The following is a 27,327-nucleotide window of genomic DNA, read 5'->3' as shown; positions in this document are numbered from 1 at the left end:
GGAAGCCTCAAGAAATAATAATATAGGCATATTACTTAGAAAGGTGGAGAGAAATACCACAAGAAAGAGGCTGCCCCTAGGAGCAGGGATCAGGGGACCAGAAACTTCTGGTTTTCATTATAAGCCTTGTAGAACAATTTTAAGAAATATTGTGTGTATTGGTGTGATTTTTTTTTTCAAATTATGAAAAACCCTTAAAGCATGCAGCCATATAATATCACCAACACTGGTAGTAGAACAACACATGGACTATATGACGAACATATAGAATCTGAATCTGATGAGGATCCTTTGGTATTTAGAAGGTTGTGTGCCTGTTCTTGAGGCAGTTAACAGATAATAAACCTAAAGTTCAGTGAAAAAGAGGACACAGTGACACAGCCTGAGCTAGAGTCCTTGAATAAATGTGACCCAAAGAGATGAGCATGAGGGAGTGAAATGGCTTTGGCATTTCACTAATGTGGGACTTGGATGAAAAAGGAAGGAAAAAAACAGACTGTTTTGCTCTTTCTGAAGAGTAGAAAGTTCTTAAGTGGACATGTTTATGTGTCTTGGGGCTATAAATGGCAAAGCTTGTTAAAAGGAATATCCTTTTGGCAGACAGTGGGAAAGCACTCTGGAGAACTCCCCAGGATTAAGGATGTGTCCATGAGGGTTTGGTACAGATTAGAGAGAGTCTGCCTCTGTCCCTGTGAGCCCTGTGAGCTGTGCAGAGTGCCAGCCAGTCCACAGCCCGAGTCCTTCCAGCTGCTGCCAGGGTCACGTTCCTAAGAGAAGTCTGGGCTCCTTGTGGTCTACCACAGCCTGCTTGGCACCCCGGGACCCCATAAAATCCGTGCCCATGATACGTGTTCTGTCCTTGATCCCCACATGTGCCCCCCGCCCACCAGCACTTTTCAAGCCTGGTCTTGTTTCTCCTCATCTCTTCCTGTCACTATGTGTTTACTCTTCTTTAGGAGCCTCCTGTTAGGTGCTTCAGGGCTCTTGGCTAGTTTATCTCTTCCGTCTGAAAATTGGGATCAGGTAAAAGGGTTCAGGAAGTCAGGTCTTTGAGTTGCTAGGAGATGTTTGGAGGGGTGCAGTGAAGACTGCTGTGTAAATAAAAACTTCTGACTACTTTAATACCTCTTGAAAATGTGCTATTTGCATTCTCCTACTGTAACTGAGTATGCTGAGTTTAAAATACTTCAGGGTCTCTGTGGAACGCCTCATCCGTCACATACTGGGATGCCTTCAGTACCACTCCATTGGGCAAACAGTTGACCTGTGGAAGGAATAGGGTGGGTTTTCACATTTGCATTACTCAACATCTGTCTTTGTATTTTACTTTGCCCACAGATTGGGGACCACAAATTCAGTGCTCACCGGATCGTCTTAGCAGCCTCTATCCCGTATTTCCATGCTATGTTTACAAATGACATGATGGAGTGCAAGCAGGATGAGATTGTAATGCAAGGAATGGACCCAAGGTACGAAATTAGTCCATCAGTTTCCACAACCTGCTTTCAGCCTGGTGTTTGGTACTCTTTGAGGGCCTTCCAGTGGGACCTGGTATCTAGCACAGCTCCACACACATAGTAGGTGGCCAGTAAACAAGCTAGAACATCAGCCACTGGCCTGAGACAGGGTTAAAATAAAGAGTTTTGATGTGTTTTTCCTCTATTAGAGTAACATGTCTCATAGGAACTAGGGTTCAGTACAGAGTTGGTGGTGTATTATTCTCTTCACTTTTCTCCCAGCCTTTTAAGCTGACAAAGTAGTCTTTCCAATAAGTGTCTTCATTCATTACCCTCTTCCTCAGTCAGGAACAGCATTATTCATTAGAGCTTCCTGTATTGATGGAGATGTTCTGTTTGTTGTCTCCAAAATGGTAGCCCCTAGCACATGCAGCTGTTGAGCACCTGAAATGTGGCTGGTGGGACTGAGAGACTGAATTTTAAATATTATTTAATTTTAATTAAATTTAATTTTAGGGGAATCCCCTAGTTGTCCAGTGGTTAGCACTCCACACTTTCACTGCCAGGAGCCCAGGTTCAGTCCCTGGTTGGGTAACTAAGATCCTGCAAGCCACGCAGCATAGCCAAAAAATAAATAAAGTAAATAATAATAAATTTGGTTTTACATAGCCACGTGTGATTTAAATACTGTCCTGATCAGGAGAGTTTTTCCATGAAGAGAATCTAGATGTAAGGACAGCTTTAAATAAGTGCGTAAATGATGCACTTTCAGGGTTTCCAGTTCTGCCTCCTGACCCTAAAATTCATCTGGGGCAGAATTTCTCAGCTTCAGCACTGCTGACATCTGGGGACAATGATCCTTTGTTATGGAGGGCTTTCTGGGACACTGAAAGACGTTTAGATGGGACATATCTCATAGTATGCGTTTTTTATTTTTCTCCCTGGAGAAGGGAAAGGCTACCCACTCCAGTATTCTGGCCTGGAAAATTCCATGGACTACAATCCATGGAATCGCAAAGAGTCAGACACAACTGAGTGACTTTCATTTTCTTATGCCTTTTTTGGGCCTTGAGAGGAGAAAAGGCGTATTTATATGAGGTAAAAGAGTTTACTGCAAGTCTGTGAATTGGGGCTGTTCGTTTATAACCTCGGCTACATTCAGAGGGCCATGGTGCACCTACCCTGCCTGGCATTGTGCTGGGGTCTGGGCACACAGCAGCCAAGAGGACACACAGGATGATTCTTATTGGGGGAAAGACAAGAAACAAACCAAAGACTCTAGAATATTAGCCAGTAACCTGTCCTTTGTCACCTAACTTCTTAATCTACCAGCGGTGAAAACTCGAAGGAGGAGCTAGGAGACTGTGCAGTGTCCTTGGATGCCTGAAGGTGACCTGCCCTAGTACCTGGAGAGGGTTTTTATACCCACTGCAGGGCTGCAATCCCAGGCTAGCTACCTGTCAGGAAAGACACAGCAGTGTGTCTATCTCCACGGGCAGTTGAACATTCTCTCCTCTGAGGTCTGCCTGTTGGAGCCGTGCTAATCACCACGCACCATCCAAGTGCCTCATTTAACAGGCAGACAGAGCACCTGTGATCTGTGCTTCTGTAGGCACTGAGACACAGCGTTGAGGAAACAGCACCTCTTATTCTGCCAGCTTTCTAGTATCAGTGATCTGGCAGTAAACAAATGCACGATATAGCTGGGAAGCGAAGAGAAAATGAGGTAGCAGAACAAAGGCTGGCAAATGATGGTGGGGATCCATGCTATCTCAGGGTGATCAGGGAAGCCCTCTGTGTTGAGGTGACATTTGAGGTGAAGTGAGGGAGTAAGCCGTCTGGGGGAGGAGCCCTCCAAACAGAGGGAGCCGCCAGTGCAAAGGCCCTGAGGTCAGAGTGTGTTCACCATGTTGGAACAGAGTAAGGGGAAGAGTGGAAGGTGATGAGGGCAGAGGTGGAGAGGGGCCAGACCACATACAGCCCTACAGACAGAACTTGGATTTCATTCTTGGTGTGAATTGGAAGGTAGAAAAAGCCTCATTCTGAAAATTTATCCCAAAGAAATAATCGGAAAACATTATCTGTAATCGCTATTATGCTTACCAATAAAGAAAGAAATTATAGCACATTTATGTGTTGGACTACTATTTAGCACCCATTAAAATTGTTAAACATGGGGAGTTTGCTGGTGATCCAGCGGTTAGGACTCGGTGCTCCCAGCGCCATGGCCTGCGTTCAGTCCCTGATTTCGTAACTAAGACCCTGCAAGCCTCACAGTGCAGCCAAAAAAACCATGAAGACAGTGTAGAAACATCGGAAAGGGCTTCAAGATGATTATATCCATATAACTTAAGCATGCAGGCAAGTAGGAAATGAAAATTAATCTAGAAATGACTACAGTTGACTCACTCAGTAGTGAGATTCTGGGTTGTTGCTTTCTTTTGTAGAACTTTCTGTAATAAAAATATTGGGGCAGTAAAGACACCCTAAGAAGTAGGATTATAGCTATGGTGAAATGATGATTATTTTCAGGTCGATTCTCCAAGGACGCAGGCTAATTGTATCTGCGAGTGGGGGGGGCATCCATCCGCAGGTAACAGTGTCAGCTCACTGAGGGCCCGAGTCTCCTGTGAGCCAAGCCCCGTCTCTGAAGAGCATCTTTCCTCTTTGCTCTAGTGCCCTGGAAGCTCTGATCAACTTTGCCTACAACGGCCACCTCGCCATTGACCAGCAGAATGTGCAGTCGTTGCTGATGGGGGCGAGTTTCCTGCAGCTGCAGAGCATCAAAGACGCCTGCTGCACGTTCCTCCGAGAACGGTGAGGTGATGTGGTGGGCGTGGCCCATGGCGGCGAGCAGACCATTTCATTTCTGGAGTCCTCTGCCAGTTTGCTAGGTCTTGGGGGTGTGGAAAGTCTTATGAAGGAAGTGAGCTGGGAAGATAACTGCAGAAATGACCTTTCTTGAAATCAGTCTGAGGCAGTACCCAGTTCTTTGGGATGAACCTTTGAGGAGCAGGATTTATGGAGCCGTGCCTGCACTCTCCCTCGGCCTGACGTGTACCTCCTCTCCTGGTCCTCTCTCCGGTCTGACCAGCCACCGCCAGATTTGGTCAGCATCGCCTAACTGTTCCACAGCTGTCCCCGTCTTTGTGTGGATCCTTCCCCTGCCTGACTTTCTTAGCCTTCCTTTTTCCTTCTCCTCTGAAAGACCCCGCCCAAACTTCACCTCCTAGGATTCTCTGTCCCCTTTAACCTTTAATCCCCTGGGAACAATCATCGTATGCTTTTAGGGTAAGGGCCATGCATTATGGCCTTACCTGTGTCCAGCGCTTGGCCTTGACCTTTTGAGGACTTGAGCAGATAAAAATGCTCTTCCTCCCCCTCGAGAGGCAGAGATCTTAGTCACAAAGTAAAAACCTTTTACTTTGGCTCAGGGCTGAGGGTTAGTGCTGGGCTATACACAGGCAGAGACCAACCAGAACAGCACCCCACAGCGCTCCTCTGTCTGTGGTCTCTCCAGGGCCTGGCCCCAACTGAGCACCCATGATCACAGGAGGTAGGTGGTCCTGTTTGGGTTTTGCAGCTGGAGACCATGTAGTAAGGGCAGCCCCAAAGCCTGGCTTGCCCTACCCTAAGATGCCTTCTGGGCCAGGCTGCGTGTGGCAGGCTATGGGGCACACACTGTCTGTCCTACTCATTTGTGAGCTTAAGGACACAGACTGGACTTGATTCATCCCTATATTCCCACTGAACTTGGAGACTGACTAAGGTCCTCTGGAAGGGACGAAAGTTGACCATTCTCACGAGGGGACAAGAGCGCCACCTAGTGTCTTTTGAGATCCTCTCTGTCAACACTGGATCCAGGCTCTGTAATAGTGTCACTGAAAAGATTTTTAGATCAGTGCAGATTTTACATGCACCAATAATGACATATCAGGAAAAAGTGCTTAAACACAAAGCCTGGTGTTTTGAGTCCGTCCTTGACAGTTTTCTGTTCGGCACTGGGAGCCCCCTTCTGAAGCCTAAACTCACACTTATTCCTGTTTCTTACTCCCTGCCACAGGCCCCGGAGGCCTGGCCTTCTTTCTGTTCTCTTTTCAGTGGCTACCATCACTGCCCGAGTTTCTGGGGTGGTTCTCCCTGAGCCTGACTGCAGAGCGTGATGGGGTCTCCCAGCTGTCCCCTTAACGACAAGTACGTGGGCCCTTCAGTTTCAAGGTCTGATCATTAAAGACTTGAGGGAAACCATCCTGAGTGGTAGTGGAAAGGCCAGGGCTTGACAGAGCACAGAGAAGGTGTGAAGCTATCCGAGTTCTTAGAGCAGTAGTTCTGAGGCCGCTCTGCCTGTGAGGTCTGCAGTCTGCTGATATTTTTTTCCCCATGAGATTGGGGTTGATTTTTTCCTCTTGGCCCCTTTTCCAGCCTTCAGATGAATGGACCTCCTTGTTTTTAGGTGAACATTAGAAGTGGGTATTTTCCAAAATCTCTTCTGAACTGGATCGGAATATTAGATGCACCCGTGAACCAAGTCAGTAACTTACTCAATTCAAGTCGCTGCTTCCTGCCTCCGATAAAGCATTGCATCTTATCCTGGCCAAGCAGTGTCAGCGGGGAAGGAGGCTGGGAAGCAGCTCTTGACAGATGTGGGCCTTTGTTGGCCCTGTGGGTTACCGTCCCTCTTGTCTCCCTCCTTCTCCTCAGTGGCCCCCTCTCCTCCACGGCGGCTCTCCCGCCTCCTTCCCCTCCAGTTGGCTTTCAGACAGGCTCCCCACATCCCATCCTCTTAGACGTGAAAACCCACTTCAGCAGAAGTTGTGTTTTGCACTCAGTATCATGGCAAGCCAGTCAAAGACAAAGGTGAGATGCAAGAATCCTGACCAGAGGGAGGGGTTGGACGTGTGTCCCAGGCAGCAGTGTGGATCGTCCTTCCCCACGTCTGTGGACTCTGCCAGCTCCCCGTCCATGGCATTTGAACCCTCTTCTTGATGTCAGAGCAGTGGAGTGGAGTGAGCATGTGCTTATAGAGGCTGGAGAGGGGTAGGGGGTCTCTCCTCATATCTGATCTGCCAAATGGTATGAGGTGCTTTGAGCAGGTCTCATCCTGAGAAAGGCTGATGTTGTTTGGCAGATGACTGAGCTGACACTCTGACCCTGAGCCCCGTGTTCCCCCGGCCATGCTGCTTGACCAGGGTGCTCGGTGCTCAGGTTTCCCTGGCCTCTGGAAGTACACTTAGCTTCGCACAGCAGTGGACAGAGCCAGTTCCGGCTGGAACAAAACAGTAGCTATGTAGAATTTAGTCTAGTCACAAACCAGGCTCCTGAGATGCTCTGCCTTCTCAGTCCCTGACAGCTCTGCTGCTGGGGGGCAGTGGTGAATATTGGTCAGTAAGTATAGCTTACTGTAACCCTTAAATCAATCGGGGTGGGAGAGGAGAGAAAGCATTCTCACAAGGAAAAGTCAACCTGGGCAGTTTTTAATGTAATATATACCATCTCCCAGCACAAGATTGTCAGTCACAAAATCAAAATAAGAAAAGCCTTGTCCCTCAGGGTCTACTGGTACCATCAAGATTTCCGAACCACATTGAGCTCACTGGGAATTTTCTCAGATGCAATAATAGTAAGAAAAACAAGCATACTAGAAATTAAACCAGCAGCTGACTTCATACCAGACACCATGCTGAGTGCATTTCCTATGTTCCTGCCTAATCACGGCCACAGCCCCAGGAGGTGGGTAGATGTTGTCATCACCTTTTCCTAGGTGAGGTTACTACTGACACTTGAGGAGCCTAAGGAATTCCCCTCAGGTCGCCCAGGGTGGCAGGGCCAGGATTGACCCTGGGTTTCCCTGGCTCTGGTGAGCACACGTCTGCCTCAGGGCTTTGGGAACGTTCATTCTCAGCATCCCCACCTGTTTGTAGAGAGACTGTGAGCACATTTCTTTGTTTCTCTGAGCCTCAGTTTTCCACCTAAAAATGAATTCAATTACTGTTTTTTGGGGTTATTTAAAAGATCCTAGAGAGGGACTTTCCTAGTGGTCCAGTGGCTAAGACTCTGTGCTCCCAATGCAGGGGGCCCGGGTTCGATCGCTGGTTGAGGAACTAGATCCCACATGTCACAACTGAAAAAGAACCCTCATGCTCCAGCTAAGACACAGCCCGGCCAAATAAATAAATATTTTTTTTAAAAAAGAGAGCGATCCTGGAGAATGTGTATGGAAGGCCTGGCACCGCATAAATGATACGTGTTGCTATTGTCTGAGCAGTCAGGCCCATTGAGCCTGTTTCTGTTTATAAAAAGAAAATTAAAAAAAAAGAAAAAACGTGAAAGGGTCCTGACGTTAGAGAAGTCATCTCTCCATGTGGTTTAAACTCTCATTCTACAACTTCAGGGCCTTCCCGGTGACCAGACGTGGACCTTCAATCGAGAATGTCAACACCCGAAGGAAAGCACAGTTTCCCAGAATGTGCTCTGTTCCTCTCTCCCGAAAGCTGCTTCTCGGGGCTTCCCATAGAGCTCCCTCCGCCCTGGCAACACCCGAGGCCCAAGAGGCAGGCATCTCTGAGGAGAATCTGCCTTGGTTTTATACCTTTAACAAGTGGAGTCCCAGCGAGGCTCTGCCGATGTCACCCAGGGACTTTCCAGCAAAGCTGAGGGCCAGGCTTGTGTTTTTTCCCCCATTCTGTAGCTCCAGCCAGAGCCAACTCAAGAATGACACAAGATCATGTTCCTCCTCTTAACTTCTTTCTTCTCACCTTCTCTCACGCCAAAAGGCTTCACCCCAAGAACTGCCTGGGCGTCCGCCAGTTCGCCGAGACCATGATGTGCGCCCTGTTGTACGACGCGGCCACCAGCTTCACGCACCAGCACTTTGTGGAGGTGTCCACGTCGGAGGAGTTCCTGGCGCTGCCCCTGGAGGATGTGCTCGAGCTGGTGTCTCGGGACGAGCTGAACGTGAAGTCGGAGGAGCAGGTCTGTGGAGCAGCGTCCGCGGGCGATGCGGGGGCTGCTCTTCTCTCTCATCTTTGGAAAAAGTGAAACAGCACACAGTGTAGATCATGGTGTGTGTGCCCCTGTTGCTCCTTATGGGTTCGCTTTATCATGCCATACGCATGTTTCATGAGAACTTTTTCCCACACATTTTAGCGTCTAAATAATACTCAGCTGATTTTATCAACTGCGTGGTCCTCATTCTTTGATGTTTGGGTTATTTTCCAAAATTTCCTATTAGAAGTAATGTTTCCATGAACTGGAAATGAGCATAGATAACTTCTCGAAAGAGTCTTATTCTAAAGGCGAGTAGAGATGGGGGCAGTGGCTAGGGGGATATGAAGTCAAGAGGGTCTTGATTTTTTTTAAGGTGAGAGGAATTACAGTACAATTGGACTGTTGATGGGAATTTTCCAGAAGAGGGAAGAATTGGAAATGTAGAAGAAAGGGGAGATTGTTGTCCTGGGGTAAATGAGAAGAGACAGAGTGTAGGCCACAGGGAGTGTGTCTGAGAGGAGCTTGGGCCCCTCATGTCCACAGCCACAGTGGAAAGGAGAGCCCGTGTCCAGCACGGCGGGAAGGGCGGTGCTGAGAGATTCTGCTCATACTGTCTTCTGGTTTGTTCCTGTGTTCTCAGCTGAGAGAAAGGCTGAGGGAAGAATGTTAGACATCTGAGGAGAGATGAAAAGGTATGACCTAGGCATCGAGGAAAGAGGGGAGAGTAAATGGATGAAGCTCAGGACTTGGAGAGGGCTGGATAGGAAGCAGGGCCAGGTGAGATCTGCAGTCGCAAATTTAACATAAGCTGGTCAGCCCTGTTGTGTGTTGTCTGTCAGCTGTATGTACTGGTGCAGGGTAGAGAGTGGGTTAGATTTAAAGAGCTGGGCTTCACCAGGGTACACGTGTTTTTTCAGGTAAGTGTGACTAAGAGAAATAGGAGACTAAGATGGGAATGATAACCCGTGGAACCCCTGTAGTTGAGAGAGAGCTAAGGAAATAGTCTTGAGGGGGACCTGAGAGGGAGGTGTGGGGTGAGGGAGAGCCATGCCCCAGGCTAGGTAGAGTTGGTTGCTGAGCTGGAAGGATTGGAGGCAGCGGTCAGGTGCTAGTACACTTAAAATTATGGAAGGTACTGGCCAAGCGAGGTGTGGGTGATTATAGGCTCCTCTCAGGACAAAGACAACATCTTAGAGTGGTCAGGAAAAGCTTAAATGAGGGGCTTCCCTGGTGGATCAGTGGCTAAGGCTTCACACACCCGGTGCAGACGGCCCAGGTTTGATCCCTGATCAGGGAACAAGGTGCCACATGCCACAACTAAGAGTTTGCATGGTGCAACTAAGATCCCACGCAGCCTGATTAATTACAAAAGAGAAGCTTGAATGAAAGTGTATGGTTTTAGTAGCCAGAGAGGAGTGAAGGTCATCCTTTCTGTTGAACAGAAGTGTCGTGCAGGTTGTCTTAAGAGGACAGTGAGTCGGAGGGTGATGAGGGCTGGGTGGTGAAGGGCATCAGCCGCAGGGTGGTGGGGGGTGTGTTTGGACCCGGCACTGCAGACACCCAGAGCACCATGGCAGCAAGGCCTCTGCTCAACTGGTCACCGGTCCTGGGGTGTCATGAAGCTGTACCTTCGCCGAAGGAGCCCCAGGCTCCATCAGATACTCTGTAGAGATGTTAGTCCCAGCTCAGCTCCTTTCCTTAAAGTCTGAAGAGTCCTCTCCCCTGCATATTAGTGACCATTAGCAAAGCAAAGCCTGAGCTCAGCAGCATGGACCCTGAGATTTAAAGGACATGTCCCATCCCAGGAGCAAGGGGCCCTGTCCCTGGTTCATCCACTAGTTGATATGGCCCAGGGCAGCTCATATTTACTGTGATACATTCTTCAAGGGCCTTCAGAGGGAGAGATCCTTGTGACTGGAGCCCCTGGGGAAGGCTCCTTGGAGAACCCGGTTCTGAATCCAGGCCTTAAAGAAATGAGAATGAGTTTAGATGGAAAGGAAGAGATGGGGGCATTCTAGGTGAAGGGGGCAGCTGGCCTGCCTAGAGAAGAGGGTGCAGAAGCAGCGGGAATTAAGGTCGACAGGGCTTTGTTGCAGGAGAGAGAGGAAGAAGGAACCTTGGGCAGGTTTTCATTAGGAAGTCATAATGACAGCGAGGATGGTGTTCCAGTAGCCTCGGCTTGCCCCTCAAGAGACTGGACCAGGTTGGGTAGCTGGGGACATGGAGAGAAAGCAGTGGATTCAGGAGACAAGTCGGAGGAAAGATGGGTGAGCCCAAGGGAGCAGAGGGTTCTGGGTGGAGGGGTTGCCACCAGCGTTCCCCTCTCTGTCATGGCAGGTCTTTGAGGCCGTGCTGGCCTGGGTCAGGTACGACCGGGATCAGAGGGGGCCCTGCCTGCCCGAGCTGCTCTCCAACATCCGCCTGCCCCTCTGCCGGCCCCAGTTCCTGTCGGACCGCGTGCAGCAGGATGACCTGGTGCGTTGCTGCCACAAGTGCAGGTGAGCGGCGGTGGGCCTGCACACGGATGTTGCCCAGGGTCTGGGCGGGGAAGAGAACTCGGCTGCTTCGAGTTCTCCAAATGACCATTGACCAAATGACCAAGAGAACTCCAAATGACCATTTGGAGTGGTCATTCTGAATTTGTGGCACGCAGGTTGATCTGCCTTCTGTCTAGAACCTAGAAGGGTCCGAGTTTGTCATGTTGAGCAGAGAAATGTGCTCCATGGAAGCATCAAGGCAGAAGGGTTTTCCTCCCCTAAGTTATCTGAGGATTTTCTAGCATCTCCATCCATCGAGCTGTTTATGAGCCTACAGACATCTATACTGCGTGCCCGGACCCTGTTCTCACCATCAGCTGACTTAGTGGTGACTTCCTGGGGCTCCTCGTCCTCCTCCGTAAACATTAGTCGGTGTGCTGGCCTCGGGTGGGCTTGTCGAGCTGCAGTGCTGGGCGGGGTGGGGGGCATGTTTAGGAGCAGGCAGAAACGGTACCCGGAGTAAACCAAAGACACTCTGATGCGGCAGAGCCACCAGAACAGCTCAGGAGACGCCAGCCCCAGGGGAGGATGTTATAAAGTAGAGCAGCGGAGGAGCGTCTGCGTCTTCCTTCCGATCGCTCATCACATTCGCAGCTGGCTCAGGAGGAAGTCAGCGGTGGGGGGCAAGTGTGAAGGTGTGTGTCAGGTCGGGCTGGAGGTGTGGCTGGAGGCAGCTGAGCCCCTGGGATGATCAGTCTCGAGGGTGCTGTTGGGGACCTTGAGCTTGGTTCTGTAGGCAGTGGGTAGTGACGGAAGGGTCTTAATTAGAAAACCAACCTGGACGGCAAGGTGGAGGCTGGCCTGGAGGGGTGGGGCTGGAGGCAGGGGGTCTCTCAGGAGCGGTTGGCTTCTGCCACCTCAGTCCAGGTGAGGTGGTTCGTCGCAGGGTGTGAATTACAGGAACGAAAAGGAAGAGCTGAGTCTGAGTGGCAATAGGATGGCAGGCAGCTTGTTGAGCCTCCCCAAGGCCAGCTAGTTTACAAAAGACTGTTTTTCTTCTATTTAACTAGTGGAGGCGGGCTCCACTCATCTTGCCCCTCCAGTGTCAAGCAGGTCTCAGTGGTTGTGTGTAGTTTCCCCTGGACTCACCTGCGTTCTTTGAGACCAAACCTTCCTCCTCCGCTTCCCCTGCAGTTGTGGGTGGGACCTGAAAATGTGGGCCAAGAGGAGAGAGTCCTTCTGTCCTAGGTTCTTGCACTTTATTCCAGGGACCTGGTAGATGAAGCAAAGGACTATCACCTCATGCCGGAGCGCCGGCCCCACCTGCCGGCTTTCAGAACTCGGCCTCGCTGCTGCACATCCATCGCTGGGCTCATCTATGCCGTGGGGGGCCTCAACTCAGCAGGTATCTTGCAGCTCCCCTTCGTAGAGCCCGTCTTGGCTGCCGTGGTTGAAGAAGCACCCAACAAGCCAGCCTAGCTCCCCTTCTTCCTCCCCCTGGTGTGTCACCACCCTGGTGCCTCTTGATTTTATATCAGCACTCTGCTGTTAGGGCATGTCAGATATTAATACTCTTGAAACAGAATATCAGAGCACAGGAGGTCTCTAGAAGTCCCGAAAGTCTGGCCCCCTGCCTTCACAGTGAGGAAATTGAGGCTCAGAGAACTTGATCTGTGTTCACACAAGCTCTTTGGGCTGAGCAAGGGCCTGGCTCCTGGACCCACACTGGTTCTCTAATATCCTGTCAGCTACAGGATTTACTCAGCTCTGGATAGGATATAATCAGAGACCCAATTCTGTTACCAGGCTAATCACATCGGGTCGTGTGGCCCTCTGGGCTTAGACTCTGAGCATGTCACTGTAAGAAGGAAGATCCCGTGCCCCTCCTGCCCACACCAGGCGTCACTGTCGGGCGGGAGTACTCTAGGAGAGGGCAGTAGAGACTCCCAAGTCCTTGCAGTGCAGAGGCACGGGGAGTCATCACCTCAGATGTGAAGGCCTGGCCTTTTCAGAGTCAGGCAGGCTGATGGGAGCTGGGGAGCCGGTGGGCAGTCCTGGGAAGTTTTGCTTTTGATTGAAACTTGGTGGGGAGATGGGTCCTGGGCTCTGCTGCTTGTTAACCGTATGACCTGGAAAAGGTAAGTCGTCAACTAGTGAACGTAGAGCGTGCAGGTGCTGAGAGTCCCAAAGCAGAATAAAACAGGGAGGGGGTTATTTTATTTGATCTTTAAAAAAAAAAAACAGTGAAAATGGCAGGGTTGGAGTTACTCCTGGCTACTGTGGTTACTGTTTATTGAGCACTTGGTATGGTCTAGAACTGTGCTAGGTGTTCTGTCATTTAATCCTCGTGGGAACTCTGCCCTGGAAACTATCTCACGTGTGAGAACAGAAAATCGGGGTGCCAAGCAGCGTGGCCAGGGCCCCCGCTCGGAAGTGACAGTCGCCCTGGAGCCATGCCCTGCTCTGTGGGCCTGCCGCCCGGGTCGGGGAAAGAGTGGAGCCCGTTTGCCTTCACCTCTGCCTTTCAGCAGGTGAAGAACCTCCTTGCCACTTAAAAGCGCCCTGTCTAGAAAGGAAACAAGTACCTCCAGTCCGCTTCTGATTTTCCTTAAAGAATTAGGTTTGAGGTTATCCCCAGCTACGGTTCCTCAGGGGGCCCTCCAGCCTCGAGTGATTGTGTGGGAGGCGCTGATAAGATCGAGGCGAACATGCCACATAATCATTGACCAGCAGCCGTGATCTAAACGAGCGGTCTCATTTGTTTTAATTTGAGTAGCAAATTTTTATGCAGGTGACTCCCTGAATGTGGTGGAAGTGTTTGACCCCGTCGCCAATCGCTGGGAGAAGTGCCATCCCATGAGCACAGCCCGCAGCCGCGTCGGCGTGGCCGTGGTGAACGGGCTCCTCTACGCCATCGGCGGGTACGACGGCCAGCTGCGGCTGAGCACCGTGGAGGTCTACAACCCGGAGACGGACACGTGGACGCGCGTGAGGAGCATGAACAGCAAGAGAAGGTATTCCGGGAGCGGGCTGCATGTCCTGGGTCACTCTTTGGGGCCCCTTGGTCTAGGATGGGGGCGCCATCCTAGATCAGCAGAATCTCCTTTGGCCTGGGGATCCCTGCAGCCGCTGCCCGTACCTCCTGGGAGCCAGCACCCCTGTCTGCTTGTAGGAAAACCCCCGCTTGTCCTTTGAGGAACCTGGGGAGGTGACACAGGGACGTGTGGACGTTGTACTGTCATTTAAGTGCCAGATAAGGACTGGAGGTTTTTATTATGGAAGACGCGAGGAGGGAGAGAAGCTGGGCTGGAATGTCAGGAAGGTTTCGGGAAAGAGGTGCCGGGATCCCAGTTTGAAACCTGAAGAGTAAAGGATTTAACTTTATTAGTCACAGGAGGGAGTTGGAATGAATTCCTCCCTATGCTCTCTTTCCCCCCAGGGTCCCCGACCCACATGCTTTCACTGGCAGGGGGTTTATGGAGCACAGCAGTGCCTTTACCTGGGAGCTCCACACAGTCCCCAGGCCTGAGCACACAGCTGGCTGTGAGGTAGACCGACCTGGTGTCGCCTAACGCCTTGCAGCCACTTGTCTGCTCCTACCCATGTTTCCTGAGTAAGACAAGAGACAGGGGACATCCACAGTGCCTCCGGTTATCCTTCTTCGTGCTGAAGTGACTGGCGATGTCCTTCCTTACGTCAGTCGTGTGTGGAGAACTGTCCTGGTTGGACGGAGGGGTGTACCTGGACAGACTCGTCTGTTCTCCTGCCCTCGGGGCGGCGGCACAGATCAGTAGTTTCACGGGCCACGCTGCTGTTTCTCCTCCGAGACTAACAGAAGAGCAGTCAGCTGTCCAAGGCCCCCTGTTCATTTAACCAGAACAGTTCTGTGTTTATCCTTTTTGCATATTGCACCTCCTTGGCATATGCCCAACGTTGGGAAAAGTTAAAATGATATTATTTTTGAAAACCCCTGGACCAGCTGCCCTTTAAGGGCCTTTCCTGCTTTTGTAGTTCTGTGGCCTGACTATTTGCCTCACAGACCCCTTCATCTGGCTGTGATTTGGGTTTTGTCCTCGTAAGCTGATGTGAAAAAAGAGAGAGAGAGATGCCAGTCACTGTGTGTATGAGGAAGAGGAGTCATGTTTCAGCGTGGAAGTCCTTTGCCACATGGAAATGTCACAGCTGTGATACACACGGTCTGCATTCAGTCGTGTTTGTGTGTGATCTCCAGCAGGGAGGAACTTTTTTGTATCAGTGAGATTCACAAAAGGCCAAAGAGCTTCGTTTTTGGAAGAAAAAATATGTAGAAAAGATCTGCCCTCTCATGGTTCCTTCTCCTCCTGCCTCTGCCTCGGGGCTTCCTCTTCTGGCTCCTTGGGTGCTTTGCAGCTTTCTGTGGCCCCAAGTGACTCACTGCTTAATATCCCCCATCAGGAGGGCCTTTTTCACTTTAATGGCCATGAGTTGTTCTTCCTTGCATGTCTGCTCTGGGCCGCTTGCTAGCCACGACGTCGCAAGGTCTGGAGTGCTGTCTGGGAGGAGCCCACCGGGTGGCCCCTTCCCTCTCTGTGGTTATTAGGAGCACAGGCCCAGCTCCATTGCATCCCCTTGAAGTGACAGACTGCCTTAAAATGTGCATGGTCACTTCTTCCCTGATGAACCGCATGTCCTCTCTCCTGCCAGCTGGTGACAGACTCCTTTCTACTGTCGTTCCCTGCCCTCCTCTAGTCCTGCAGGCTGCTTGTGCAGAGCCCTCTCCCGTGACCTCTTTCAGTCCACAACGGTCAGTTCAGTTCAGCCGCTCATTTGTGTCTGACTCTTTGCGACCCTGTAGACCGCAGCACACCAGACTTGCCTGTCTATCACCAACTCCCAGAGCTTGCTCAAACTCATGTCCGTCGAGTCGCTGATGCCATCCAACCATCTCATCCTCTGGCGTCCCCTTCTTCCGCCTTCAATCTTTCCAGCATCAGGGCTTTTTCAAATGAGTCAGCTCTTCGCATCACGTGGCCAAAGTATTGGAGTTTCAGCTTTAGCATCAGTCCTTCCAATGAATATTCAGGACTGATATCCTTTAGGATGGACTGGTTGGATCTCCTTGCAGTCCAAGGGACTCTCAAGAGTCTTTTCCAACACCACAGTTCAAAAGCATTAATTCTTCGGCACTCAGCACTCTTTATAGTCCAACTCTTACATCCATACATGACTACTGGAAAAACCATAGCTTTGACTAGACAGACCTTTGTTGGCAAAGTAATGTCTCTGCTTTTTAATATGCTATCTAGTTTGGTCATAACTTTTCTTCCAAGGAGCAGGTGTCTTTTAATTTCATGGCTGCAGTCACCATTGGCAGAGATTTTGGAGCCCTCAAAAATAAAATCTCTGTTTCCATTGTTTCCCCATCTATTTGTCATGAAGTGATGGGACTGGATGCCATGATCTTAGTTTTCTGAATGTTGAGTTTTAAGCCAGCTTTTTCACTCTCCTCTTTCACTTTCATCAAGAGGCTCTTCAGTTCCTCTTCACTTTCTGCCATAAGGATGGTATCATCTGCGTATGAGGTTATTGATATTTCTCCCAGCAATCTTGATTCCAGCTTTTGCTTCATCCAGCCCAGCATTTCGCATGATGTACTCTGCATATAAGTTAAATAAGCAGGGTGACAGTATACAACGTATACTGGATGTACTCCTTTCAAATTTGGAACCAGTCTGTTGTTCCATGTCTGGTTCTAACTGTTGTTTCTTGACCCAAATTCAGAGTTCTCAGGAGGCAGGTCAGGTGGTCTGGTATTCCCACGTCTTGAAGAATTTTCCACAGTTCGTTGTGATCCACACAGTCAAAGCTTTGGCATAATCAATAAAGCAGAAGTAGATGTTTTTCTGGAACTCTCTTGCTTTTCCTGTGATCCAACAGATGTTGGCAATTTGACCTCTGGTTCCTCTGTCTTTTCTAAATCCAGCTTGAACGTCTGGAAGTTCACAGCTCACATACTGTTGAAGCCTGATTTGGAGAATTTTGAGCACTGCTTTGCTGGCGTGTGAAGTGAGTGCAGTTGTGCGGTAGTTCCCCTTATCTCTTCACACTCTCTTCACCGTTTCACTGAAAGTTAATCTCATGTGGTTTTGTGGCACCTCTCAGGCCTTTCTCACATTTTTGTTGAATTCCACAATTGTTACTTTTGTCTGCTTCTAGAAGGACAGTGACATGTCTCGTGAGTTTGTGACCTTCCCACAGTCCTCTCCTCAGGCAAGTCCTTGTCCTCTTTCAGGCTGGCTCAGGGATATCGGGTGGATCACTTTGATTTGCTGTGTACATTTGAAAGGGGGCCGTAAAGCCTGGTATTCTTTATTTTACCGTTAGACACCGAGATTCGTTTTTAATCTTCTCCAGCATCAGGTCTGAACACAGTGCCTCGGGCAGCTTGGCACTCATGTTTCATTTTTCATGAGGCTTTGTGTAGACCAGAAGGCTGTATGATTACACCAGACCCCTGGTCTTTGGTATTAGGAGAGCTTGGCACAATGAACGGTGTGGGAGACAGGCTTGTGGCGTTGAAATCCAAGGCAGGCCCCTCTGGGCAGCCCTGAGAAGATCGCCTGGCCTCCTCAAGCTCCAGCTGCTCAGCTCTGCGGGAGTGATGGTGATGCCTCCCGTGGGACGTGCTGAGGGTGGGAAATAGCAAGTAGAGAGCGCCTGCTGTGTGCAGTGGGTGGGAAATAAACAGGAACTGTTGCCTCACCCCTCAGACAAGTTAGGGGGCATGCAGGGCCGTGTATGTAACAAAAAGATGTCTGCCATTCCTTGTAGTGAATTGTGTGGGGAAATCACAGTCACCCATATGTTGAGGGCTTGTTCCGTACAAAGCAGCCACACTCAGCAGCGTCAGGGTTGCACTGTGAGGACCCCCATCTTCCAGGGGGTCCCCACTTGTGAAGAGGTGGCAGCTCGATGTCTGGTACCCCTCCGGGCAGGGCCTTTGGCTCGCTCGGCTCTCTAGACCCGGTGCTCTGGACGGTGTGCCTGGTGAGGGCCTGGTGTGCTGGGCGAATGGGTGGCTCACAGCTGTGACGAAGGAGCTGTGCCGGGAGGGCGGGGTGGGCAGGGACTCATTCTTGCTGGGGGTCCAGGATGGCTTCTGGAGGAGAAGAGGGAGGAATTTGACCCGGGCCTTAAAGGTGAATCCGACCCTGAGCACGGCAGGGCAGAAGAGCATATCAAGGACTGAGGAGGAGGCAGAGGAGGTACCCCAGGCGGGAATGGCAGGAGGCAAGAGGAACCACAGGGCAGTTCCGTTTACATTTTACACCGTTGCTTAGGCACACACCTGGGATTTAGGTCTGTTCTAGAAGGAGGCACTTGGGGACTCGGCTTACTTCTGTGCACAAGAGACGTTGCCCCGGGAAGTCTGAAGCCCTTGGGATGACAGCTGTGTCTGTTTCAGTGCCATGGGGACGGTCGTGCTGGATGGACAGATCTACGTCTGTGGTGGCTACGATGGCAACTCTTCTCTCAGCTCTGTGGAGACCTACTCACCTGAGACAGACAAGTAAGGAGTCCAGCTCCCCTGGGGCATTGGAGCTTGCTAGACACAGTATGAAAATCAGAACTGCTTTAATCATGCGTCTCGAGGTTAAGGAAGGTCTCTCCTATTTAGCCCCTGTGGTGTGTGTTGGTTGCTCAGTTGCATCTGACTCTTTGCAACCCCATAAACTATAGCCCTCCAAGCTCCTCTGTCCATGAAATTCTCCAGGCAAGAATACTGGAGTGGATTGCTGTTTCCTTCTCCAGAATATCTTCCCAACCCAGGGATCAAACCCCAGTCTCCTGCATTGCAGGCAGATTCTTTACTGCCTGAGCCACCAGCAAAGTCTAGCACCTGTACTTCCTTGCATGTAATAGGTAATAGATACTTAACCACCTTTGATTAAATGAATGAATGTTTAAATAAATTTTAAAAACAAATAGTCTGCATAGGTACTTGGAAACATTTGTTAATGCTGTGTACCACTTAAATAAATCAGCTCACTTTAATGGAAATGCAGGTGAGAGGGCCTGGGAAATAGATGAACAGCACTTTCCAAAATGGGTAAAATATGATTTGGGGGGAAAAGAAGTTACACATTAAATAGTTAAAGAAACTTGGGAAACTGATGTCTATACCACCAGAGGCCTCATCTTCCCATAACACATATTAACATTTTAAAATACTGTAAAATTCTGCAGTAGAGAAGCCTCTTTAATTTCACTTTATCTGTCACCATCCTGTGGTCTCATTTTGCGGAACACTCTTTGAAAAACATCAGCAAGGTTAGCCCAAGCTTTTCATTTCAGTATTTGAATCCAGCAGTATAAACACATTGGATCCATCACAGCGCATTTAAGCCTTTATTCCACACACTTAACCAACCTATTTGTCAGGCAGCGAGCAGGATGTCTAAGATGCTTAAGCAGCACCTCATCTGCTGGGGCCACTGCACACAGCAGTGGTCCTCCTCTGGGGGCCTGTGTCTGGAGCACTTGGGTACAGAGTGGGGAGGGCTTCTGTCTTCCCACGGCTGGTGGGCCAGAGTCAGGCTGCAGAGATACCTTCTGAGGGGAAACACGCATCCCAGGAGAAGAAACAGAGGGAGTAGAGGCTTGCAGATGAGAAAGAGCCGCTGTGAAGTTGAGGAGCAGGTGTGGGTGGCACGTGGCAGAAGGTACAGCTGGAAAGGGGATGAGGACCCAGTGGCGAAGAAGCACGTTAAGGAACCTGGAGTCCGCTTAGAGGAAATGGGAGTCGTCAGAGGACATTCCGCGCCCTGTTGGGATGGGAATGATCTGAAAGCCAGGCCCCCAAAGCAGGCAGTTGCAGTGGTCCCACAGGAGGCCAGAGTAGTAGTGAAATGGGGACAAGCAGTGACTAGGCGGCAAACCAGCGGGGGCATGGTGACCACAGGATGGTAATTAATGATGGAGAAGTGGTCGTAAAAGTTCCGAAATTATAAATCTAGCAGCTAGACGGCTGGTGGTCCCATTCACAAGACCAGAGGTATCAGGGAGGAGCAGATCTGTCAGAGAGGCCTTGCTTGGGCGTCCTGACTTTGAGTGCGTGGGCCTGAAGCTTAAGCGAAAGGCTGCAGCCAGAGTGACCTGAGCAGAGGTGGTGGAGGAGGCCTGAAGAGTTGGGGGGATTGTCCAGGGTGAGACAGAACACACACAGCTCCCCAGACCCTCCCCTGCTGCCCTGGTAGGGCAGGACCCCCAGATCTCATGGCTCCCCTTCTCCTTTGCCTCTTTCCTGAAGGTGGACAGTGGTGACCCCGATGAGCTCGAACCGCAGTGCCGCGGGGGTTACAGTCTTCGAGGGCAGGATCTATGTGTCGGGCGGCCACGACGGTTTGCAGATCTTCAGCAGCGTGAGTCTGGGCTCTTCTTGGGCTAAGGGCACCTGCTCCCTTTATCTGCAAGAGTTATTTTGAATGGATATTCTTTGGAAAAAGGCTCAGCCTTGCCACTGCTAGGGAAAGTGTCATCTCGGGGTCTCAGGCCATCTGCCACATGCTCTGAAACGCCGCCTCCGAGCGTGGGAACCCCTGTGCACAGAGTGGGTTGGAGTGTGGCCTTTGCGCTCTCACCCCAACCCTGTTCATTTCTTCAGTGAACAGCACGTAAGACCTGGTGAAATTCCTGCCCAGAGGAAGTGCAATCATAGAGTGGGAACTTTCAGATAGTTGCGTTCTTCTGGCCGCTTAGCTTCAAATTGCATTTATTCCTTTAAAAAGATCTCCAGAGCCACTGAGTGGTCGTTTCAGCATCAGTCAGGCTGCGAGGGGAGCACACGGTGGGGATCTCGGGAGACCCCGCACTCCGGCTGCTCCGTCACCACACAGAGCGCATCGCGGGCAGCTCCTCGATTTCTTTCCGCGGGTGTAGACAGAGCTGGTGAGGCCAGGCCGTCTCCCTATCCTCTCACGAGCAGGTGTGCAGCTGAGGAACGTGGGCATCGGGGCCAGGGCCCAGCCCGGCGGAGCTCCTCGTCCCCCGGCCTCTCCCCGGGCGCTGAGGGCGGCCGGGCGGCCGGCGGCCGAGCCTGAGCCCTGACCGCCCCTCTCCCCTGCAGGTGGAGCACTACAACCACCACACGGCCACGTGGCACCCGGCGGCCGGCATGCTCAACAAGCGCTGCCGCCACGGGGCCGCCTCCCTGGGAAGCAAGATGTTCGTGTGCGGGGGCTATGACGGCTCAGGCTTCCTCAGCATCGCCGAGGTGTACAGCTCAGTGGCGGACCAGTGGTGCCTGATCGTGCCCATGCTCACGCGCCGGAGCCGCGTCTCGCTGGCGGCCAGCTGCGGGCGGCTCTACGCCGTGGGGGGCTATGACGGACAGTCCAACCTGAGCTCGGTGGAGATGTACGACCCGGACACGGACCGCTGGACGTTCATGGCCCCCATGGCCTGTCACGAGGGCGGGGTCGGTGTGGGCTGCATCCCTCTGCTCACCATCTAAGGCACAGGGGTGGGCCGTGGTGGGGCAGGGATCTGGTACAAACACGGGCAGCACTCCCTCCCGGGGACCGTCCCCCGGGGAGAGGTGCTGGACCAGACGACAGGGTGAAACGTGAGCTCGCCGGAGGTCCAGGTTTTCAGGTGCTTAAGTCCTCCCTTGCTGTTGCAGCCCTTGTGATCTTCAGGCCTGGGTGACCAAGATACACAGCGGGGAACAGAAGCCCCTCTGGGTCCGGCCGCCGGTGACACAGAGCAGCTTGGCTGGTCCAGACGTCTGCGGGCTCCATCCAAGCCCACCTCCCAGCCGCCGCAGCGCCGTGAGCCGCCCCTCTGCAGAGGGCTTTCTATCTGACAGTCCTTGCCCACCTCGCGCCAGCTGAATCGTGGCCAGTTTGCAGTGGGCGGCTGCAGTGACCGAGGCTGCTGGAAACTGCGGGATGTGGCCGGGGGAGAGGGGACACAGGCCAGAGGTCCTCACTTCACGCCTGCAGCATGGCAGGGCCAGCCGCACACGGGCCCCTGCGCCTCCTTCCATCCGAGGGCTCGGAGGATTCTTGTCTACATTGCTGAGCAAGCAGGGAGAACAGAAGCTTTTCCTGTGTCTAATTTTGGGATTGCCGTGAGGTCTTTTGCATCTTATTTGAGAGAAACCTAGGGAGAGGGGGAAAAAAAAAAAGATACTTGAAGGAAACTGAAGGAAAGTTAAAGCAACACTTGAAAGAAACTGGAAGGGAAAATAGTGTTTTCAAGCGAGCATTTTTTTTTTTTTTTGCAAGAAGAAAACAAAAGACACTAAAGGCAGTTACACGTTTAAATGGAAAACCGCCACCCGCCATGAAAACAGTGGTGTCCGCTCCCATGTTCTTCGGACCCCAGGGTCCCGAGGCCTCGCCGGGCGCGCGGGCTTCCCTCTGAGCCCCTGCGTGTCAGGAACCAGCACGCTGTCACCCAGTCCTGCAGCACGGTGCTCACGGGGTTTGTCTCCACACCCACTGTCAGAGGACTTTTTTAATCGTAGGCTTAGCGAGTTGGCTGAGTTATCGCCGCCCTTCCAGGTGAGAGCTCCCGGCTCGTCGCCGGGGGCTCCACGTGCCCTGGTGGTCCCCTCCTGCTGCCACCATGGCGCACATGCAGAGCACCTCCCCACTCGCGTTCCCCCCTTCCTTGACCAGCAGGAAACAGCAGGTCCGGCCAGATGCTCATTTGCCCACCTGTCCTTCTTGGATAGTTTTCCTCATCATGACGCTTCTGAGGCACATCGACCATTTTGTACCTCGAGAAACTAACCAGGGACTTGGTCCTTCCACCAGCCCCGGGCTGGCTTGGTCCAGCCGCCTCCTCTCCCCCGCCAGTCCGCTGCTCCCCCATCCACTCGCCAACTCCAAGGGTCTGGCCTCCCCTCCAGCCCTTGGCAGACAGACCAGCAAGGTGGACCTTTACACTCTCACAAAGCCGGCTTTACGCCCCAAAGAAGTAAAAGCCGAAAGAATCTCTTGCTGCTGCAAAGAACGGATTTTATATTTCTTCCTATGATCTTAGCAAATGACCTTTCAAAGAGACTCCACGCTCCTCCTTCCCCCTCCCTGGATAGGACCTTGACATTGCACAGCGGGAAACCGACGAGAGGACGCTTCTGTGACCAGTGCACTGAGCAGGGGAGCTGGTCCTCAACTGCTGCTGCCAAAATTAGGTTTTCCTAAAGTTCTTCCAGTAGAGACGTAAGAGAGGATACGTTTCCAACGTGAGATTGGGTCTGAGGGTCCCGGTCTCTACTTGGTTGGTCTCCTGCCCATCGCCGCCTCTGCCTGGGTGTCCTGGAAGCCCATTCAGAAAGGCACAATGTGGCATCTGAGACATCTCTCCTACCCTGGGACCAGGAGGTTTACCAGTGTGTGCAATCGCCATGTTTCCAGAGGAAGTACCTTTGACACCTGCCACTTAGGTGGAGCTGGGCCTCTGCTGAAAGCACCCGAAAATGATGTTTTTATTTTAAAAGACTTAACAACCTGATCCAGTTTAAGCCCAGGCTCACAGTGGAGCTCCAGCACTTCTCACTCCCTGTCTGTCTGCCTCTAGAGGTAGACTCGGAAGGAGTGTGGGGTCCGTGTTTCCTGTTAAGAGAGGAGTTCCCAGTGCACATCTTCTTATAAGCCCCTTCCTTTTGTAAATTTGCAACAGCACTGACAAGCCTGAGTTGTGAATGTGTTAAGAATCAGCATGTGGGCCTCGCCAGGTCCTTAGGATGCTGACCCCGATTTTGCCATTGGGGTTGAGAGCTCAGTCTCCCACGATCCGCCGCTCTTGTGGTGGCCTTCCCGCACCTCCCTCCTCCCGGCGCGGAAGTTACACTGCCAGAAGTTACAGTGTTTCTGAGTAAGGTGAAGCCAGTGCTTTGACTTGGGCTCTGAGCACAAGCGCGCAGACACCAACATTTTACGCTCCCCACAATAGGTTCCTCAGTCCGATGGTCCTAACTGTTCACAGGTGGCTGTCTGACCCTTTGGTGTTGCAGCCTTTCCAGGAAAACCATGAAAAGAAAAGACGTCACCCAGAGATACTGTGGAAAGGACATGGGACAGACACTATGAACAGTGAGCCTTGGGGTCCAGTCCAGCTCGGAGCAGAAGGCCGCGGCATCAGCCGTCCTTGGGTATTTATTACCCTTATAACACAAGGAGCCTTCTCTTCTGGGTTTCATCTGAGAGCAAAGCCAGGATGGGAGCTGAAGACCAGCCTTTTGACTTGGCCCCAGAGATGTGAGTAGGTAGGAATTCTGACTCTCCCTGCCCCCAATTTATTGTTTCCCAGAAAATCTTCATTCCTTTTATTTATAGAACGCATGTCTTTTGTGTTAAGAAACCAAAGAGAAATAAAGAGTTCACTCCTAATACCTTCTTGCCCTTTCCTGATTTATTTTTTTTAATTAGAGGTAAATCATATTTTTATTGTAACTCAGTGAAAAAATATTGGACAAAGTGAAAATGTTTCTGTGAAAATAAGGAAAAAAGCCCAACTGGATGGCAAACGTAGTCTTCAAAGAGATGTGTGTGTTTTATAAGAATGAGTTCTGAAGAAAAAATATGCAAAAAACTTCATGAACGTGTTGCATGTTTACTCCTGCCCAGATCACCCCTTTCTTGGATCTCCCCCCTTTTCTTCACTCCCTGCTGTTAAACTCCATGAGAGTTCCTCAACAGAGTGACTAGCCTGTGACCGCCTGGAACCAAAACACCCAGCTCTTTTTTTTTTTAATACTCCAAGCCAGAGGTACTTAGCTTTGGTGCACGGAGAAGTCACTGGAAATTTTTTAAAGCACAGATTGACCCCTCCCCAGAGACTGGTTCCGTTGGACTGGAGTACAGCTCAGGTCCTTATGCAGGCAAATCGCCATGGTTCATGGGCTCATCCCGGTGTGTGAAGCGGGCGCCTGTGTGTAGTTTGCACCTCCCCAGATGGAGCCACATTCCACATCTGTCTTCCTGAGGCTGCACGCCGGCTCCTGTGCTGGTGGGGCTTAGGAAACGCATTCACACTCTTCCCAAAGTCAGCTGTCGGCCAGTCTCACCCGGCGGGTAATGGTTACACTCTCGGATGACAGTTTTAAAAAGTTTTTGGAAGGGCATGTAACTCCCACATACACCCCGCCAGCGCTGTTGATTCTCACTTGGTCCTCTCAGTAAGTAACCTCCATGCTCAGGCCCTTGTGCCTGTTACTACCAGGTAACATGGCTCATTTTAGCATAAAGCAATGATCTCAAAAGGTCTGAGCAACTGACCCAGTTTCATCAACTAACCGATAGTATTGTCAAGAACCAAGGCCAGATCTCCACGCTCACTGTCCAGTTCAGCTGAGGGAGGCGGTGTCCTCGTCCTCTGGAGCAGCTGATCCATCCAGCCTGTGAGCCCCCAGCATGGAGGTCTGCTGTCCAGTACCGTGACGGGCCTTCGAGAAGCAGGCTGAGCAGCGAGGGAGAGAGAAGAAACCATGTTTGGATTATGGAAACAGGTACCTTTGTGTCAAAGCAAGAAACCAGATTAGCTGTGGGCTCTGGGCTATGGAAGAAAGGTCAAATGCCTGTGATGTGCTAACAGCCCTTTCCCCATAACCCACGCCGCTTTGCTCAGAACCAAGGAACCTAGGAGCCCAAGGTGGCCCGGGGAGCTCTAGCTCAGCTCATCTGCTTGACTTCCCGTTTCTTTGTTGTTGTTCACTGAACTCCTCTGCCTTCACAACTAGCAACAGAGCCCACTCCTCTTCACCCCAAAGACCAGCAGCACTGGTTTTTACTGCTGCTCACAATAACAGTTTTCTCCAACCGAAAAGTGGCAGGGGAATCTCACAGTTCTCACCAATTATCTCCCAGGCTTACTGTTCCCTATTTTATCTCAAGTGATGACACAAAATGCTTTTCCCTAATGGAGCTCGGTTCCCTGTTTAACTCACTTTTTCTAGGTTTGCAGTTCAGGGTGAAAATGCAAACCACCTAGCAGGGCAGAGAAGGCTGCTGTGGTCTGGCCTCTCTGGTCGGCCTGGTACGTCTCCTCCGCGCTTGTTTCTAACTGAACCCCAGCTGGGCAGTGGCCTGTGTGCTCGTCTCACCCATGAGATGGCGAGCTCCTTAAGAGTCACCTCTACTGTGTGCCAGCCTCAGACACATAGAAGAGACACAACCATTATTTTCTTGAAGAACTTGAGGGCAGTCAGGTATTTGCGGATCCAAAGTTCACCTAATCATGCTTCCTAGTTTCCCTTTGTTTTGCATCACTGGGTTTTTAAAAATAATTTTATTGAGGTGTAATTTATTCACTCATTGTAAGCGTGCAGTTCAATAGTTTGTAGTAAATGTGCAGAGTTGTGCAACCATTGCCGCTGCCCCATGTTACGATATTTTCATCACTCCATAAAGTTTCCTCGTGCCCGTATGCCGTTAGTCCCCATTCTCACCCTCATTCTTGGGCAGCCGCTATTTTGCTTTCTGTTTCTATGGATTTCCTTGTTCTAGATGTTTCATATAAATGGGATCATACAATATGTGGTCTTTTGTGTCTGGCTTCTTTCCTTGGAATACTGTTTTTGAGATTCATTGATGTCATAGAAGGTATTGGTAGTTTGTTCTTTTTATTTTATTGTTCCTATGAATAGTATTCCACTGTCTGCATATACCACATTTTGTGTATCCATTTTTTTTCACCAGTTGATGAATATTTAATTTGTTTCCAGTGTGGGGCTTTTATGAACAGTACTGCTATGATGTACAAGTTGTTGTGGACATACATTTTCCTTCCTCGGGTAGATTGCTAGGAGCAGAATTGCTGGATCATACATATGGTAAGTTTATGTTTAACCTTTTAAGAAACTGACAATTTGTATTTCTCTGATGGCGAATGGTTTTTGAGCATCTTTTCATGTTCTTGTTAGCCATTTGTATATCTGTAATAAAATATCTACTGAAAACTTACCCCTTTGTAAGTTGGGTCATATGTCTTACTGAGTTAAAGAATTCTTTACGTATTCTAGATAAAAATCCTTTATCAGATAAATGATTTGCAAATATTTTCTCCCAGACTGTAGCTCATCTTTTCATTTTCTTAATAGTGTTGAAGAATAATATCTTAATAGTGTTGTAGAAGTTTTTAATTTTGATTGTTTATTTTTTTAATTCTTTTATGGATTGTACTCTTTGATGTCATATCTTAAAGAGTTTTGCCTAACCCAAGGTCATAAAGAAATTCTTCTAGAAGTTTTATAATTTTAGCTCTTGTGTAGGTGTAGATTCATTTAAGTTAATTTTAAAATTCATTTTGTGTCTATGTGTGTGTATCCATTTGTCCCAGCACATTTGTTGCAAAGACTATCTCTTCCTCCATTCAATTGCTTTGGTACCTTTGTTGAAATCAGTTAGCCATAAATATAA

At 50.4% G+C, this 27,327-nt stretch overlaps 1 protein-coding gene across 19 annotated transcripts in view; it reads left to right on the top strand.

Annotated features, from left to right (window-relative positions):
* KLHL18 (kelch like family member 18) overlaps positions 1 to 24,302 on the top strand; it is a 107,612-nt gene extending 83,310 nt beyond the window's left edge. For 18 of the 19 annotated variants that reach the window (XM_061128752.1, XM_061128757.1, XM_061128754.1 and 15 more), the window contains 9 exons: positions 1,339 to 1,469; positions 4,134 to 4,274; positions 8,231 to 8,429; positions 10,782 to 10,942; positions 12,190 to 12,326; positions 13,698 to 13,935; positions 18,366 to 18,470; positions 20,211 to 20,322; positions 21,027 to 24,302. In XM_061128752.1, coding sequence (XP_060984735.1) covers positions 1,405 to 1,469; positions 4,134 to 4,274; positions 8,231 to 8,429; positions 10,782 to 10,942; positions 12,190 to 12,326; positions 13,698 to 13,935; positions 18,366 to 18,470; positions 20,211 to 20,322; positions 21,027 to 21,413 — 1,545 coding nt within the window. In that variant the 5' untranslated portion in view covers positions 1,339 to 1,404 and the 3' untranslated portion in view covers positions 21,414 to 24,302. The remainder of the gene's footprint in view (positions 1 to 1,338; positions 1,470 to 4,133; positions 4,275 to 8,230; positions 8,430 to 10,781; positions 10,943 to 12,189; positions 12,327 to 13,697; positions 13,936 to 18,365; positions 18,471 to 20,210; positions 20,323 to 21,026) is intronic. The other variant, XM_061128739.1, reaches the window with a different exon arrangement.
* The last annotated feature ends 3,025 nt before the right edge of the window (positions 24,303 to 27,327 follow it).

The sequence above is a fragment of the Dama dama genome, chromosome 24 (genome assembly GCF_033118175.1).
Source record: "Dama dama isolate Ldn47 chromosome 24, ASM3311817v1, whole genome shotgun sequence".
NCBI classification, from domain to species: domain Eukaryota; kingdom Metazoa; phylum Chordata; class Mammalia; order Artiodactyla; family Cervidae; genus Dama; species Dama dama.
This window is presented reverse-complemented; position numbering and strand designations above follow the sequence as displayed.